This window comes from Xiphophorus couchianus, chromosome 6 (assembly GCF_001444195.1).
Source record: "Xiphophorus couchianus chromosome 6, X_couchianus-1.0, whole genome shotgun sequence".
NCBI classification, from domain to species: domain Eukaryota; kingdom Metazoa; phylum Chordata; class Actinopteri; order Cyprinodontiformes; family Poeciliidae; genus Xiphophorus; species Xiphophorus couchianus.
The window spans coordinates 7,947,467-7,960,014 of NC_040233.1; the positions used below are offsets into that span (position 1 = coordinate 7,947,467).

The 12,548-nt window shown below is 40.1% G+C and overlaps 1 protein-coding gene across 4 annotated transcripts in view; it reads right to left on the reverse strand.

The window, feature by feature from the left end:
• Positions 1-12,548, reverse strand: part of carmil3 (capping protein regulator and myosin 1 linker 3) — a 114,908-nt gene that overhangs the window by 77,513 nt on the left and 24,847 nt on the right. For all 4 annotated transcript variants that reach the window (XM_028021325.1, XM_028021327.1, XM_028021329.1 and 1 more), the window contains exons 4-8: positions 10,661-10,720; positions 10,458-10,579; positions 7,106-7,200; positions 6,663-6,733; positions 5,551-5,624 (exon numbers count right to left, since the gene is read on the reverse strand). In XM_028021325.1, the coding sequence (XP_027877126.1) occupies positions 5,551-5,624; positions 6,663-6,733; positions 7,106-7,200; positions 10,458-10,579; positions 10,661-10,720 (422 nt within the window). The remainder of the gene's footprint in view (positions 1-5,550; positions 5,625-6,662; positions 6,734-7,105; positions 7,201-10,457; positions 10,580-10,660; positions 10,721-12,548) is intronic.

Here is a 12,548-nt window from a genome sequence, read left to right on the forward strand (position 1 = left end):
CACGTTTTATTCCAATAATAACACACTATACTCACACACTCTTTAGATGCGATTTGACTTGAGGTTTCACAAAATGTGCAGAATTTCTTTCCGTTTTAGATACGCCAACCTACAGGGCAAGATAAGTAGAAGTGCAGCAGAGGCTTAACTTTGCTTCGATCAGTTCTGAAGCTGCTCTGGAGATAAGACACTCGGGCTGGTTGAAATAAAAGTTTCCCTGTTGCGGGAACGTGCTTGCAACTTTTTACGGCAACGAACCATGCTAATTAATTACAACAGAGTGAGTTCTCACATGGTTTTCTCTTTGTCGAGAGAAAAAAAGAAAAGAAAAACTTTTGGCAAATGTCAAGACAATGCATCTAAAAGGGTCTGAATTTGCAGAGACAGGACAGTCGCCGGGTTCCACTGGAACTAGCTCATCTGATAACACATGGATATGCGTCAACGCTGCTATAAATCAACACTAAAATCTAGAACTTTAAGCATGACTCACTGACTGCAGTGGTGACAAATTTAGGCCACTGGTTACACATTGTTGTCCAGATGAAATTTTGTTCAACAAATAACCTTAGGCTATGACAATCTGGAAACCTGCATCTGTTAGTACGTGCTAAAGCGCACATTAAGAGAGAGAGACGACTGATATGTCAGAAGGCGCCAAAACACTTTCCTGAAACAGAAAGGCTTTGCCGTTTTCACAAGCAGAACATACGAATGCATCCAAATGCAAATTTGACTGAAAAATCACATTGCTGTGCCGTCTCTGCAATGTGTTGTCATCCTGCAAGAGGCCAGGCAGAATGGTGGCAGGTAGGGCCCCTGACTGACTCAATGGAGAAAAATGGGTCAAAAGTAAATTTAGGATAACAAGAGGAGATGGGAGAGGCAGAAATAGTTGTCCCCTTTCAGTCAACAGCAATGACCAAAGACAATGTTTGGACGGACGTCAACCAACGGGAAAATAAAAAGCATCTCCCCATCACTCATGGCAACGCAAAACGAGATCAGACGGGAGAGAGACGGATGGAGTGAAAATGTGCCAGGACAAGAGGGGTTGAGAGGAAAAGCGGCGTGCCGCAAATAGGCTCGGGCCTGCGAAGAGTTGCCTTGAAATGACAGCTGATCACTTCCTAACAGTTTGCTTTGACAACCCAAAGACACATCGCTTCGCTTAAGGGAGAAACATCTTAAAAGGAAGACATTATTTTCAGTGGAAAAAAGCTTCCAAGATGGCCCTGATGTGGTTTCCGTTTTGCCTCGATGTTATGAGTAAAGCGAGAGGAGAGCCGGCATCGGGGGTGGGAAAGGGAGGGCGAGGCTTGGAGTTTACTTGCCACTGATGCGTCTCTAAGGCGACAGCAGCAGTCACGGAGCTGAACGGGAGTGCATCTGTGAAGTGATCTCTGCTGACTCTCATGGGGACTTGTTTGGCACACACCGATGCGGCGGCACAGTGACACGTTTAGCTTTTTGTGATTTGCCGGAGCATATCTGATGCAGACATCTTCATTTCACTGATACGGCTTAACTAATTTGCAAAAATGGGACTGATGTCAGAAAGAACCGAAAGCAGGCAGCGGTTTCATGCAATGACTCACTGCTGAACCGTATTTTCATATCTCCCTTTATCGTTTATCAGCTTGCAGTGTTTTTGAAAAGGTAGTCCTAGTTTGAAATTGTGTCACCTTGTAGCCAAGGTGAGAATTTTGGTCATATTAGACCAGGGATGTCCAAAGATTTTCACAGAAAAACAAAATCTCCTTAAACACTTTTTTATGTAGGTACAAGACAAAGTATTTTCTTTTACTAACAATTTTTCTGTTTTCATTTATTACATTTAGCTAAAATCAGAAAGCGCTGCCAAATCTAAAATAAATAAATAATAATAAAATAAATGAAATTAATAAATCAAAAAAAAAAATTGGAAAATATTTAAATTTAATTTAATGTTGCAACTCTGCAAACTCCAGTTTAAATTTTGGATCAATAATGACAAAGATTAATTTTCTACAAATATTAGACTACTTTGCTTAATGAAGATATTGTCTGTTTACTATATTATCAAAGAGGTGAAAGCATTTCAGGTACTGGGAGTAACGCAGTTACAGATGCAACGGAAAATAAAACGAGCCTAAGATAACTTTTCAGAACAAAACATTTATAAAACATAAGATAAGGATAAGGGCTGCACAGTGGCGCAGTTGATAGTACTGTTGCCTTGCAGCAAGAAGGTCCTGGGTTCGATTCCCGGCCCGGGGTCTTTCTGCATGTTCTCCCTTTGCATGCGTGGGTTCTCTCCAGGTACTCTGGCTTCCTCCCACAGTCCAAAAACATGACTGTCAGGTTAATTGGTCTCTCTAAATTCTCCCTAGGTGTGAGTGTGTGTGTGTGTGGTTGTTGGTCCTGTCTGTCTCTGTGTTGCCCTGCGACAGACTGGCGACCTGTCCAGGGTGAACCCGCCTCTCGCCCGGAACGTAGCTGGAGATAGACACCGGCAACCCTCCCGACCCCTCTAGGGACAAGGGTGAACAGAAAATGGATGGATGGAAGATAAGGATGAGAAAAGCAGTCAAAATCATCCATCAAATCATTTTAGGAACAAGAAAATTCTTGAAAATACACACTCTAACCCTAAAACCTGAGTTAAGAAACAAGAGATTAAATAAAACAACAAAGGAGCAAAGTAAGCACATGGCACATTGCAGCTCCTTGATTCTGCTTCTGACAAGCATATCATCCACCTTCTGTGTTCCAAGATTACCAAACATCTACAAAAAACGCAAAAGAGCGCACAAGACAGAAAGGGAGCCAAGGACTGAACTAAAGACTGACACTGAATATTTTACCCAGACAGGATCTTAAAAACAGATTAAAAATACTCCAGTCATGTGAAGTGACAGCTGATGAGATGCCATGCATCATCTGGGAAATGCTTCTGCTCCAAATGCCATGACGCGCAATAAAAAACAAGAAAAATAAAAAAGGAGAAGTTTCACAAAACAAAAGTTTTGCGACCCCTGCCAGGATGAGAGGGTTTAGATAACAGATGGACACATGAAATATATTTTAGTGTTTTCAGGCGCGTACCAACAGATTTCATACAAAACAGTAGCGGAAATCTCAGCTACATTTGACATCCGGTTTCCTGTCACGGTTTGGTTTGTGACCCGACTTTAGAAAAACGTGAACCACTTTGTTCGATGGCGCTCGAGAAAACTCAAGTTCGGATTTAAATGGCATGCCGTGATCCTTACCCTCAACCATTTCTGCCAAAATTACTGAGTCACAGCCGGAACATTGGTGTTATTATCTTTAATTATCATACTTTTTAAACCACACGATGAGCCTGTAATGGGAGGATTATTTGGGAACATTTTTGGTAAATACTTTAAAATCTTGGCAGACATTTGGGGTGAAATTAAACTATGTTTCAAGGAAGCTTATTTCTATCTATCCAATAATGTGGACAAACAGCAGCTTTGATCTTGGTATGAACCAGAAAGGTTACACTGCTGCTGGAAGTAAAACATTAATAATATATTGAAGAGTGCTTACTTCCAGGCATATAGAACTGGTGTTCGAGTCTATGTGGTTGACCTTTTAGCTAAATATCATGAGGTCAAAAAAACAAAAAGAAACAGAAATGGCAAGTCGTGCAGAGTACCAACTTGTATGCTACTACAATTATTATCTTGGCTTTTAGAATCTAGTTTGAGAACACTGCATGAAAAAATTTATCAATTTTGGGTTTCAGAGGTTCACTTTTTAATATGTAGATTATAAGTAGATTGCTTGTTATAAACTTACTTTATGATATCATGGTATATCTTTCAAACATAATATAAAAATAAATTATCTGTGAGATTTTTTTGATCACCTGACCTCACCTGACCTCAACACAGAAATATGGTGATATGGACTTTAGCGCATAGGCATGACATGGTATGTTCATGAATATGAAATGGAAAACAACAAAATAGTGATGCAGGAGTAATTCAAATGAATAGTAGGTGCAAATGGCTGGCTTTCAAACAAAAAGACCCAAAACAAAACACAAAAAAAAGACGAGTTCTCTCTATTTGCAAAGTCAGAGGGAGTGTCTGCTGAAGACACGACTGGACGGATCTCAGGCCAAATGAACCTTCCTGACGGGACGAACAGGAACAGAAGCAGGGTTTGTTTTTAAAGACCAAGGCAGGAGTGGAATCACAACCAAACCAAGCAGGTACACGGTACTACTGCCACATTCAACATAATTAATTAAAAAAAATTCTGAATTGTACCACTTCCAAATGTGGCACTAAATCAGATTTGTTTCAGATCGTTTCCAAGCAGTTGAAGTCAGAACGGTCGTGACGCGTTTTATTCGACCGACTTCTGTCGGATAAAGTCGCATCCCTACAGACCTCTCCAAAGACGTTGCAGCCAAAGCTCCACAAAAGGTCATTACTACCAGTTGTACCTTCTTTATTTTCTTAGCTTCCTTCATCTTATGATCTTCTGACAATACTGTCGGCTCCCACTGCTCGACAATTGCTTCAAAAATCGATCCATTATCACGTTTATGTTCTTTTTCTGCGCATGCGGGTCACTTTGGAGTCATAAATCGTTCACCCACAATTCTCATTATGTGTGGCTGCATTTAATTAGTAGCAAAAAAAACCAAACAGGTGTCAACAGAGTTGAGCGTCAACATCTGCCGTGTGAACGTAGCCAATGAGACGCCTTGAGGAGGTTAAATGATGGGCAAACCTTGTTAAGGCAATGCAGGAGTTCCTGGAGCAGTAACTGCAGTGAAATTTGGCTTGCATGCCACACTCTTCAGATTACAACATGTGAAAACTGTGTCCATGAACAGTTTCTGCAAAACCCAGGCCATCCACAAAATTCCAAATGCAAATTTTTCAGTTCAAAGTTAAGTGGAGTTAACAGCCGAACTCAGCCACTTCGACACAACTTAGTTCCAAGTCTCATTTAATTTGGTAAGCAATTACTGCTCAAAACATTGGATGTTTTCTTAATTCAGATCAAGCGCGTAATGCATCGCACTGATGAAAGGCTTTTTAAACTTTAAATGAGACATTCTGAAGCAGTTAAGAAATATTAGCAAATCTCACACCATCCATGACCTTGATGATTAATCACTTTTACACCGACTCATTCAGCTGTGTCTCTCTACTGACAAAGATGTGGCTGTATGTGTGAATCAGAGAGGAAAGGAAAAAAAAAAAATAAGGAAAAACCAGGCAGATGTGTGCAACCCGCAGACATCTGCCAGATATCGACTGCAGCAGAACTGACAAGTATCAAATGTGTGTTTGCTATTTTCCTCCAGTTACTAAATGGCCCTTGGTGGAGTTGTAAACAACCTTCATTTATTCATGCCTCTGGCCTGGTTTCGGTGCATCGTGTCAAACTCGATGGATTCGGAGCGGTGTGGCGCCGCAGTCGAAAACTTTGGCTCGACCCAACAACGTTCTTTGAAAGCAGCAGACGCCGGCGAGCCTTAACGAGTCTGGAGGTTTTTCAAAGTTTGGAGAAGTGTGTCACCTGCTGTCGAGATGGCTGAAGTCCAGCAGGTTGAACTCCCGGTTGTCCTGAGAGTGATAGATCGTGTCAACGTCCTGAAACGACAGGGAAGCAAACAAAAGTAAAAAGACAAAAGTTTTGAAAACAGGGTAATTGAGACATATGCATTCATTATTATTATTCCCTCAGCTCCTCTGCAGTGTACTCGCTAGTTTTTCATTTTTATTTTGAGTGCCTAGAGCAGTTTTCTATCCTATCAAACACAATTTTACCATGGTCTTTAAATCAGTCGATACATTTGGCGGTGTGGGCAGGTGCCAAGTCCTTGTGAAAAAAAAAACAAAAACAAAATCTGCATCTCAGCAAAGGTTGTCAGTCAAGAGAAGCAGGAAGTTCTCAAAATCTTGGACTGGACCTCAAGCAGCATTGATTTTGTTCCTTTTCATTCTCCCCCCCAGAGTCTGGAGTATTTATTTCCAAATGAAATACAAAATGTACTTTCACCCAAAGGAGAGGGAGAAGTTTGGACTGCTAAGCAGCAGATCAGCGTTTTTTCTTTTTTGTTCTGTTTATTGAAAGTAAGAAGAAAAATCTCCTAAAAATTCTTTGACAGGCTTAAATCGGACGCGGTTAATCCTGTTCCTTCTGCGCCAGTTTCTATAATGTTTTCCTTTCACTCAACTTTCTATTAATATTCATGGGTGCAGCACTCTGAACACCCAGTTTCTTTAGTAGTGATCCTTAGTTGTTTATTCTCCTTGCAGAGGATGTTGTGTTGAACAAAATGTAGTCATAACATATCTGCATTAGAAATCCTTGGCCTTGTGTAGTTAATATTAAATACAATGGTAATTCAATAAGAGGGATTCAGGTGCGGAATAATAGTTGTGAGAAGTTGAAACTGTTTTTTACTTTTTAAATTAGTAAATTATTTAAATACATTTTTTTCTACTTTTTTTTTTTGCAACAAATACAATGAGATTTGATTATGATTATTTGTTTCTTTTTTCACGAGTTTGACTTTAGACTCAGCTGAAATTCCTAGGAGGAAAATATACGGGAAAGATTGAGTTGTTTTGATTTTGATGACGTATCAAAAAGGAATCGAATTAGCATCAACATGGCCGTCTCACCCACTGGACTTCTTCTTTGCAGCCGATCCCGTTGTAGTCACAAAGGGCAGCGTACGTCTCAGAAAAACCCCCTGGAATGACGAGATGCGTCCACAAATCACAAACAGACGAGGTGCAATACAAAAAAAAGCTGAATAGGAATCTGAAGCTTAAAAGAGATAAGGTGCATTAAAGTTAACGTCAGAATGTGTGAGGCTGAGATAGGCTGCTATGCGGTGAGTTGAAAGACGACAAGGAGATCTTCAAAGAGCTCTTCGTGTAGATTAAGAAGATTACAAGCAAAAGAAAGAAGAATAATTTGGGCTTCTCACCCACTTATGGAGAAGTCCTAAAAAGTTTTTTTTTGATTTTTTTATGGTGTAACGGTCAGAGCGGGGAAATGGACTCTCAATTGCAGACATTGTTGATCTCCAGTTACGTGGGCATGTGTGTGCAGAACTAACCACAGGTTTTAGGAGCCTCTAACGACGATTCGGAGTTGGGTGAAAACTTATGGCTGCCATCAGGCACATCTCCCTCCGCTCGGCAAATCGGAGGACTGAAAGGAAAAAAAGAAAACAGAATAAAAATTGTTCAGCCGCACACAAATCTACAGGCAGGTCATGTCGAGCTAAGCTGCAACTTAATGTTTAATACCTGCAGTGGAAAAAAAACAAAACAAAACAAAAATCAAGCAGATGTTAAGTAGATGTTTGTTTCTCTTGGTTACTGTCCTGCAGCCATGTGTTGGCGTGACGAAATGTGGTAATTGCAACAAAGGAAGAGATGAGGTTTAGATTTCTAAGAAAGAACAGAAATAAAAATGTATGTCTGGAAATGAATAGCTGGGAATGTCGAAACGTTCCACTGGCTTCAGATCCATCTAACTACTTATTGTGCCAGAAAAAAGATTTTTTTCCCCCCTACAAATATCTTCACTTTGTTTTTGCCAGTGTTTCAGCTGTTTCACCCGAATTCAATCTGCCTTTCAGTGGCATTATATTTAATTTAGCCATTGACAAGTAATTCAATCTACAAACTATTTTCCCACAGGTTTTCGGCTGTATTTCACAGTAAAGACCCAACTAGGTATCCCCTTGCCACATTCTGTCAAACAGTTAAAAACCGGGCTGACGGTTCAAAGGTGATAATAGTTAAACAGTTAAAAAGCCAACAACAAAAACAAAAAATTATTGCAAATTAACAAACCACTGAAACCAGGTTAAGCGGTAATCAATCAAGGCGCCATCTAAAACACCCTCAGTGCTTCAGGCACATCTAAGCTGACACAGATCGCTCCCAGCAGGAGCTGCGAATTAAAGACTTGTGGATTGAGTTGCAGGTCGGACAAAGTGAGCAGACCGCTCTGCAAATGACTCCCCTTTTTTTCCTTTTCAAAGCGGCACTCAAAGGCCTGGCACAAGACGGCTATCAAGCTTCGGCGCAGCCCACCTGTTTATTGCTGGGCAGGCTTCTGCTAGCAATAATAACAATGATGCATTTCTCCTTTCTGGCAGAGTTCCACAAGCGCACAAAGAGAGCATTTTAACAAAACTACACAAACCTACACGGCTAAATTCTGTAATATTTTTTAAGGTTACTACAGAGCCCTGTTTGCACCGAGGAAGAGGCTCATTTGCAACAGGCTCATTTTTGTTCATTATAGTTCATCTATAATAGATACTTAAGTATCTATAATGAACAAATGCTTTGTCAGAGCTGAGATGCATCAAAAGCTTCTACGAAGTCAAAGCTGATTATGACATTGTGCGCTGGTCATGAATAAATAAAAAGCAGAAAGGAGAATTTGATTCCGGAGATGCTGGTTGGCAACCTAACAGCAAATACTTCTGATATTGTTGTTTCTGTTCTGAAAACTGACACTCAGTATGCAGAGATCTATGAGAACTGGGGTTTTAAACCAACTAAATACATCAAACACACCATACTGTACTGGAGAGAACATGACTTTTACTTTTGCACAAATGACAATAGGTCGGGTTCTGGAGAAAATTAACATCCAGTGCCTTGCAAAGGCAATACATGCCTAAAACCTTTTCATATTGCTCAATCTTCAAAATATCGTATTGAGATTGTGTGTGGCAGACCAACAAAATGTAGAGCCAAGTTATGAAGCAACAGGATACAAAGGTTTTCAATTTTTTTTAACAGATTACAATCTGAAAAGTGTGGTGTGTGTTTGTTCTAACGCCCCTTCAGTCAATACTTTAAAATTGCCTTTTTCTGCAGTTGCAGCAGGAGGTGTTTGGGGTTCCTCTCTTCTAGCTTCGAACATGTAAGTAAGTGAAATTTTTGCTCATTCTTCTGTGGAAAATAGCGAAAGCTCTGTTAGTTTGGATGGAGAACGCCTGGGGCCATCAACTGCCACGTCTTTCTAAGAATTCCCAGAATGGATTCAGGTCTGAACTTAGATTGTACCAGTATGATAAACTGAATTTGCTTCATCAACACCATGTGTAAGGTGCCATTTAGGACTCCTTGAATAATATATACGAACATATATTTTTTTAGAACATGGAGAACCAATATTTAACTTTATACTTAATAATAGAATCAATTGGAGAACCAATATTTAGTTTTATACCTCACTAATCTTTTTGTCTTTCCTTTGGTTTGTTGTTTTGCTTGTATTTCCTTCTAATTCATGTAAATCAACTGGAACTGGCTTGTTGCTGAAAATGTGCTACATAAATAAAATGACTTTACCTTACTTGAAAGGTCAAAGCGAGAATGGTACAAATTTTGCCTGCCACAGCAAGCAGTTGATGCAGGCGGAGATTTTTTTTTTTTTTTTCTTGTTCTGAGATTTTAACTGACAAATTTAAATCTTCCTTAAATAGATTTTTTTTTCTGGCTGCTGAGAATAGACTTTGTGCCATCCATTTCCCCTTTCTTCCCACAATCATGCACTACTTTGTGGAAAATGTCAACAACACACTTTATAGCTTGCGATCATAACGTCACCAAATGCGAAAATAAAAAAAAATAAATAAAAGTAAGAATCCTTTTACTGTACGCACACAATGTTTGGTTGCATCTGCTTCCTTTTTTATGAAAGAATTACATCATGCTGTTGAATTCAGCACACACCGCGCTGCACAAATCCTGTTTGTCAACAAACCGCACACACCTGACCACATTAGCGACCTTAATCCTTACCTTATCACCACAATCATCATCGGGCGCGAGTTATTTTTACACCATCTGCGTTTTTCACTTCGGCGCAGCAGAACCAATCAGTTACACGGCTGTGCAATCAAACCCACATCATCATCTCTCCCTCTGTTCTCTCCGCTCTTTAGTGTCTTTAAATGTGCTCACTGGAAGCGGGCATCTGCCAGGAGCCGGATGAAAAACAGCCGTTTAAGTGAGCAGAACTGGATGGCCAACAAGCGCGCCAACAAGCAGGACAAAGTCAGATCCGTTGAGTTTGAAAAACGTCGAGGAACTTCAGAGACTGAGAATCCTACAATACATAGGACAAGAGGCCAGTTCAAGAATGGCTTCTTGCATGTAGAGTGAGGGTTTGCTGCTAAGTCACTGCCGGTGGGTTTTACGGCTGCTTTATCTTCCACACATGAACCGCTTCAAAAACAGCAACTGCTGCCGAGTCCTAACATGTACCGAGGCAGAAATAAAGCTGATGCAAATTACAGCGCCGATAAAAACAAATCTGACGACTAAAGAAGAAAACAATACGACGATGCCGGCTCGCCGGCACGAAGACGAGGGTTGTTCATCTCAGAAAAAAAAAAAAACCACAAAAACATTTATTTCTTCTCCTTCAAGACTTACGCATAAATGGAGTTGTTGAAGACGCGGGAGAGGGCGTAGTTGATGTGGTTGACCATGTGATCCAGCTGCTCCTGGGTCTGAAGGCGTAGCGAGTAGGTGGTCTTGTCTGTATCGATGACCACCTGCATATAAACACGAGATCAGTTTTTCTCCTGTGACAAGTTACACTTATTGGATGGTTCACACACAGGTGAGCTTCGGACCTGGTAGTCTGGATAGGTGTTCATTGCTCTGATTTCCAAAAAGTTGAAAGTGACTTCTACCTGAAAAAAGAAAACGAGAACAAACAATCACTTTGGTTTTAAGTGATGTGCATAACGTATGCACATTTAAAAAAAGAAAGAAAAACAATCTGCTACAACATTAATTAGACCTTGGAGTTTAAAAAAATATTCAGATGGGGTTAAAACAAGAGGTCACTGCCTGCTGAATCCAGAAAACAATGAATGCAAATTGACCCACAACAATTTCGACTAAGTCTAGTCTCACACCTTAAATATCTATGATTAAATTTACATCTCATTATTTTTGTGCATAACTTTTTCCATCAACTTTTATTTTAACACAAATTAAATCAAGAATGTATTTCTGTTCAAAACAGGGCAAATTTACAGCAAATGTCATTGTGAGGCTCTTTAAAAGTCAAACAAGTGCAAATCAAATACAGTTCTTTTATGTATAAAGTCATTTCACATTGGCTTCCATTCAAATTAAAGCCAAGAAAACAAGTAGATTCAGATCAAATGGAAAAGGGGAAGTTGGTTTTATGGCAAGAGACATGACCTTCCAAGATCATTTGTTCTTAAAGTTCTTCATTTGTGGTTGTTTGGGCTGCAGTCAGAACCCTCAAGGGTCTTTTCAGAGGGTTGTCATTTAACCTTTTGGGCCCATAGCCTTCAGTAATAACTGTCTTGATGTGTCTAACCTTAGAAACAATAACTTATTGCTGCTCATGGCCAACAGACTCAACAGGAAAATGGCAACCATGATGAGTCCACAAGGAAGACTGTCACAACTTACAAGTGATAAGTTGAGTAAGATAGGTCCTGAAAGGCTGGCTGAAATACAGGAAAAGAGTCCAATGCATCAAGCCATATGCTTTATCAGTCATCCATTAACCCACTGAAAAAAGGAGATAAAAGCCACTGATGTGAAGACGCGGAAGGTTCTATCCAAACTCCGGCATCCTGAGATTCTATGCCAAGCAGATGAAAGACTAATGAGTGTCAAAGTCAATATTCAGGGCATAACAGCAAAGAACCAGGAGTACATCAGGAAGATGGCACCCAAAGAAGAACTGTTAAGTGATTGTAACAGGCAGCAGAAGTCCCAAGAATAAGAACAAGACCAGACCACACCATCAAAAGACAGGCCTCTACATGGCACCAACAGGGTAAGGGAGGTAACCAATGTTGAAAAGTCGCACCAATAGTGAAAGAGCCCCGGACTGATGGACAACACAAAGGCACTAATTATTGCAGCAGGTTTTCAGCACAAAAATGGTAAATGTCTGGGTTCGTCACATCGTACATGACTCAAGATTCAGGCAGAGCAAAGATGACCCAGGAACTGATCAGCACATAATAGCTGGGTTTAAGATAGTGGCAAAGCAAAGACTTCATGGATCCCCAATGAAGAGTAGAGTAGTGAGCAGAAACAAATTAAGGTCTCAAAAAGTAAATAGAGAAGCTGTGGAGAGTCCAGGTCTCATTGGTGCCAGTGATTATTGGTGCACTATGACCCTGAAATTGAAGAAGTTGCTGCAATAGATTGCACAAACAATCTTTAGGATCAGCTGAGATACTGCACAGAATAGGGAGCTTTGCTAATGTCTCGTTTCAGTTTTAGACTTCATACTGAGGGAAAAAATGTAAACTATCTGGATTAACAATTTACATTAAAAGCAAGGACAAGGACCAGGAAGAGGAACAAAGATTCTCTTTATGTCTGTTTCTGGCTCACATACAGATCATCCCGTTTTATTGGGAAATAAAAGTTTGATTTGCCTCAAGAATACTACAGCTTTTTTTTTTTTTGCTTTCAATATTTAAGATACCCTTAAAATGCCTTATACCAATGGCCACATATCGC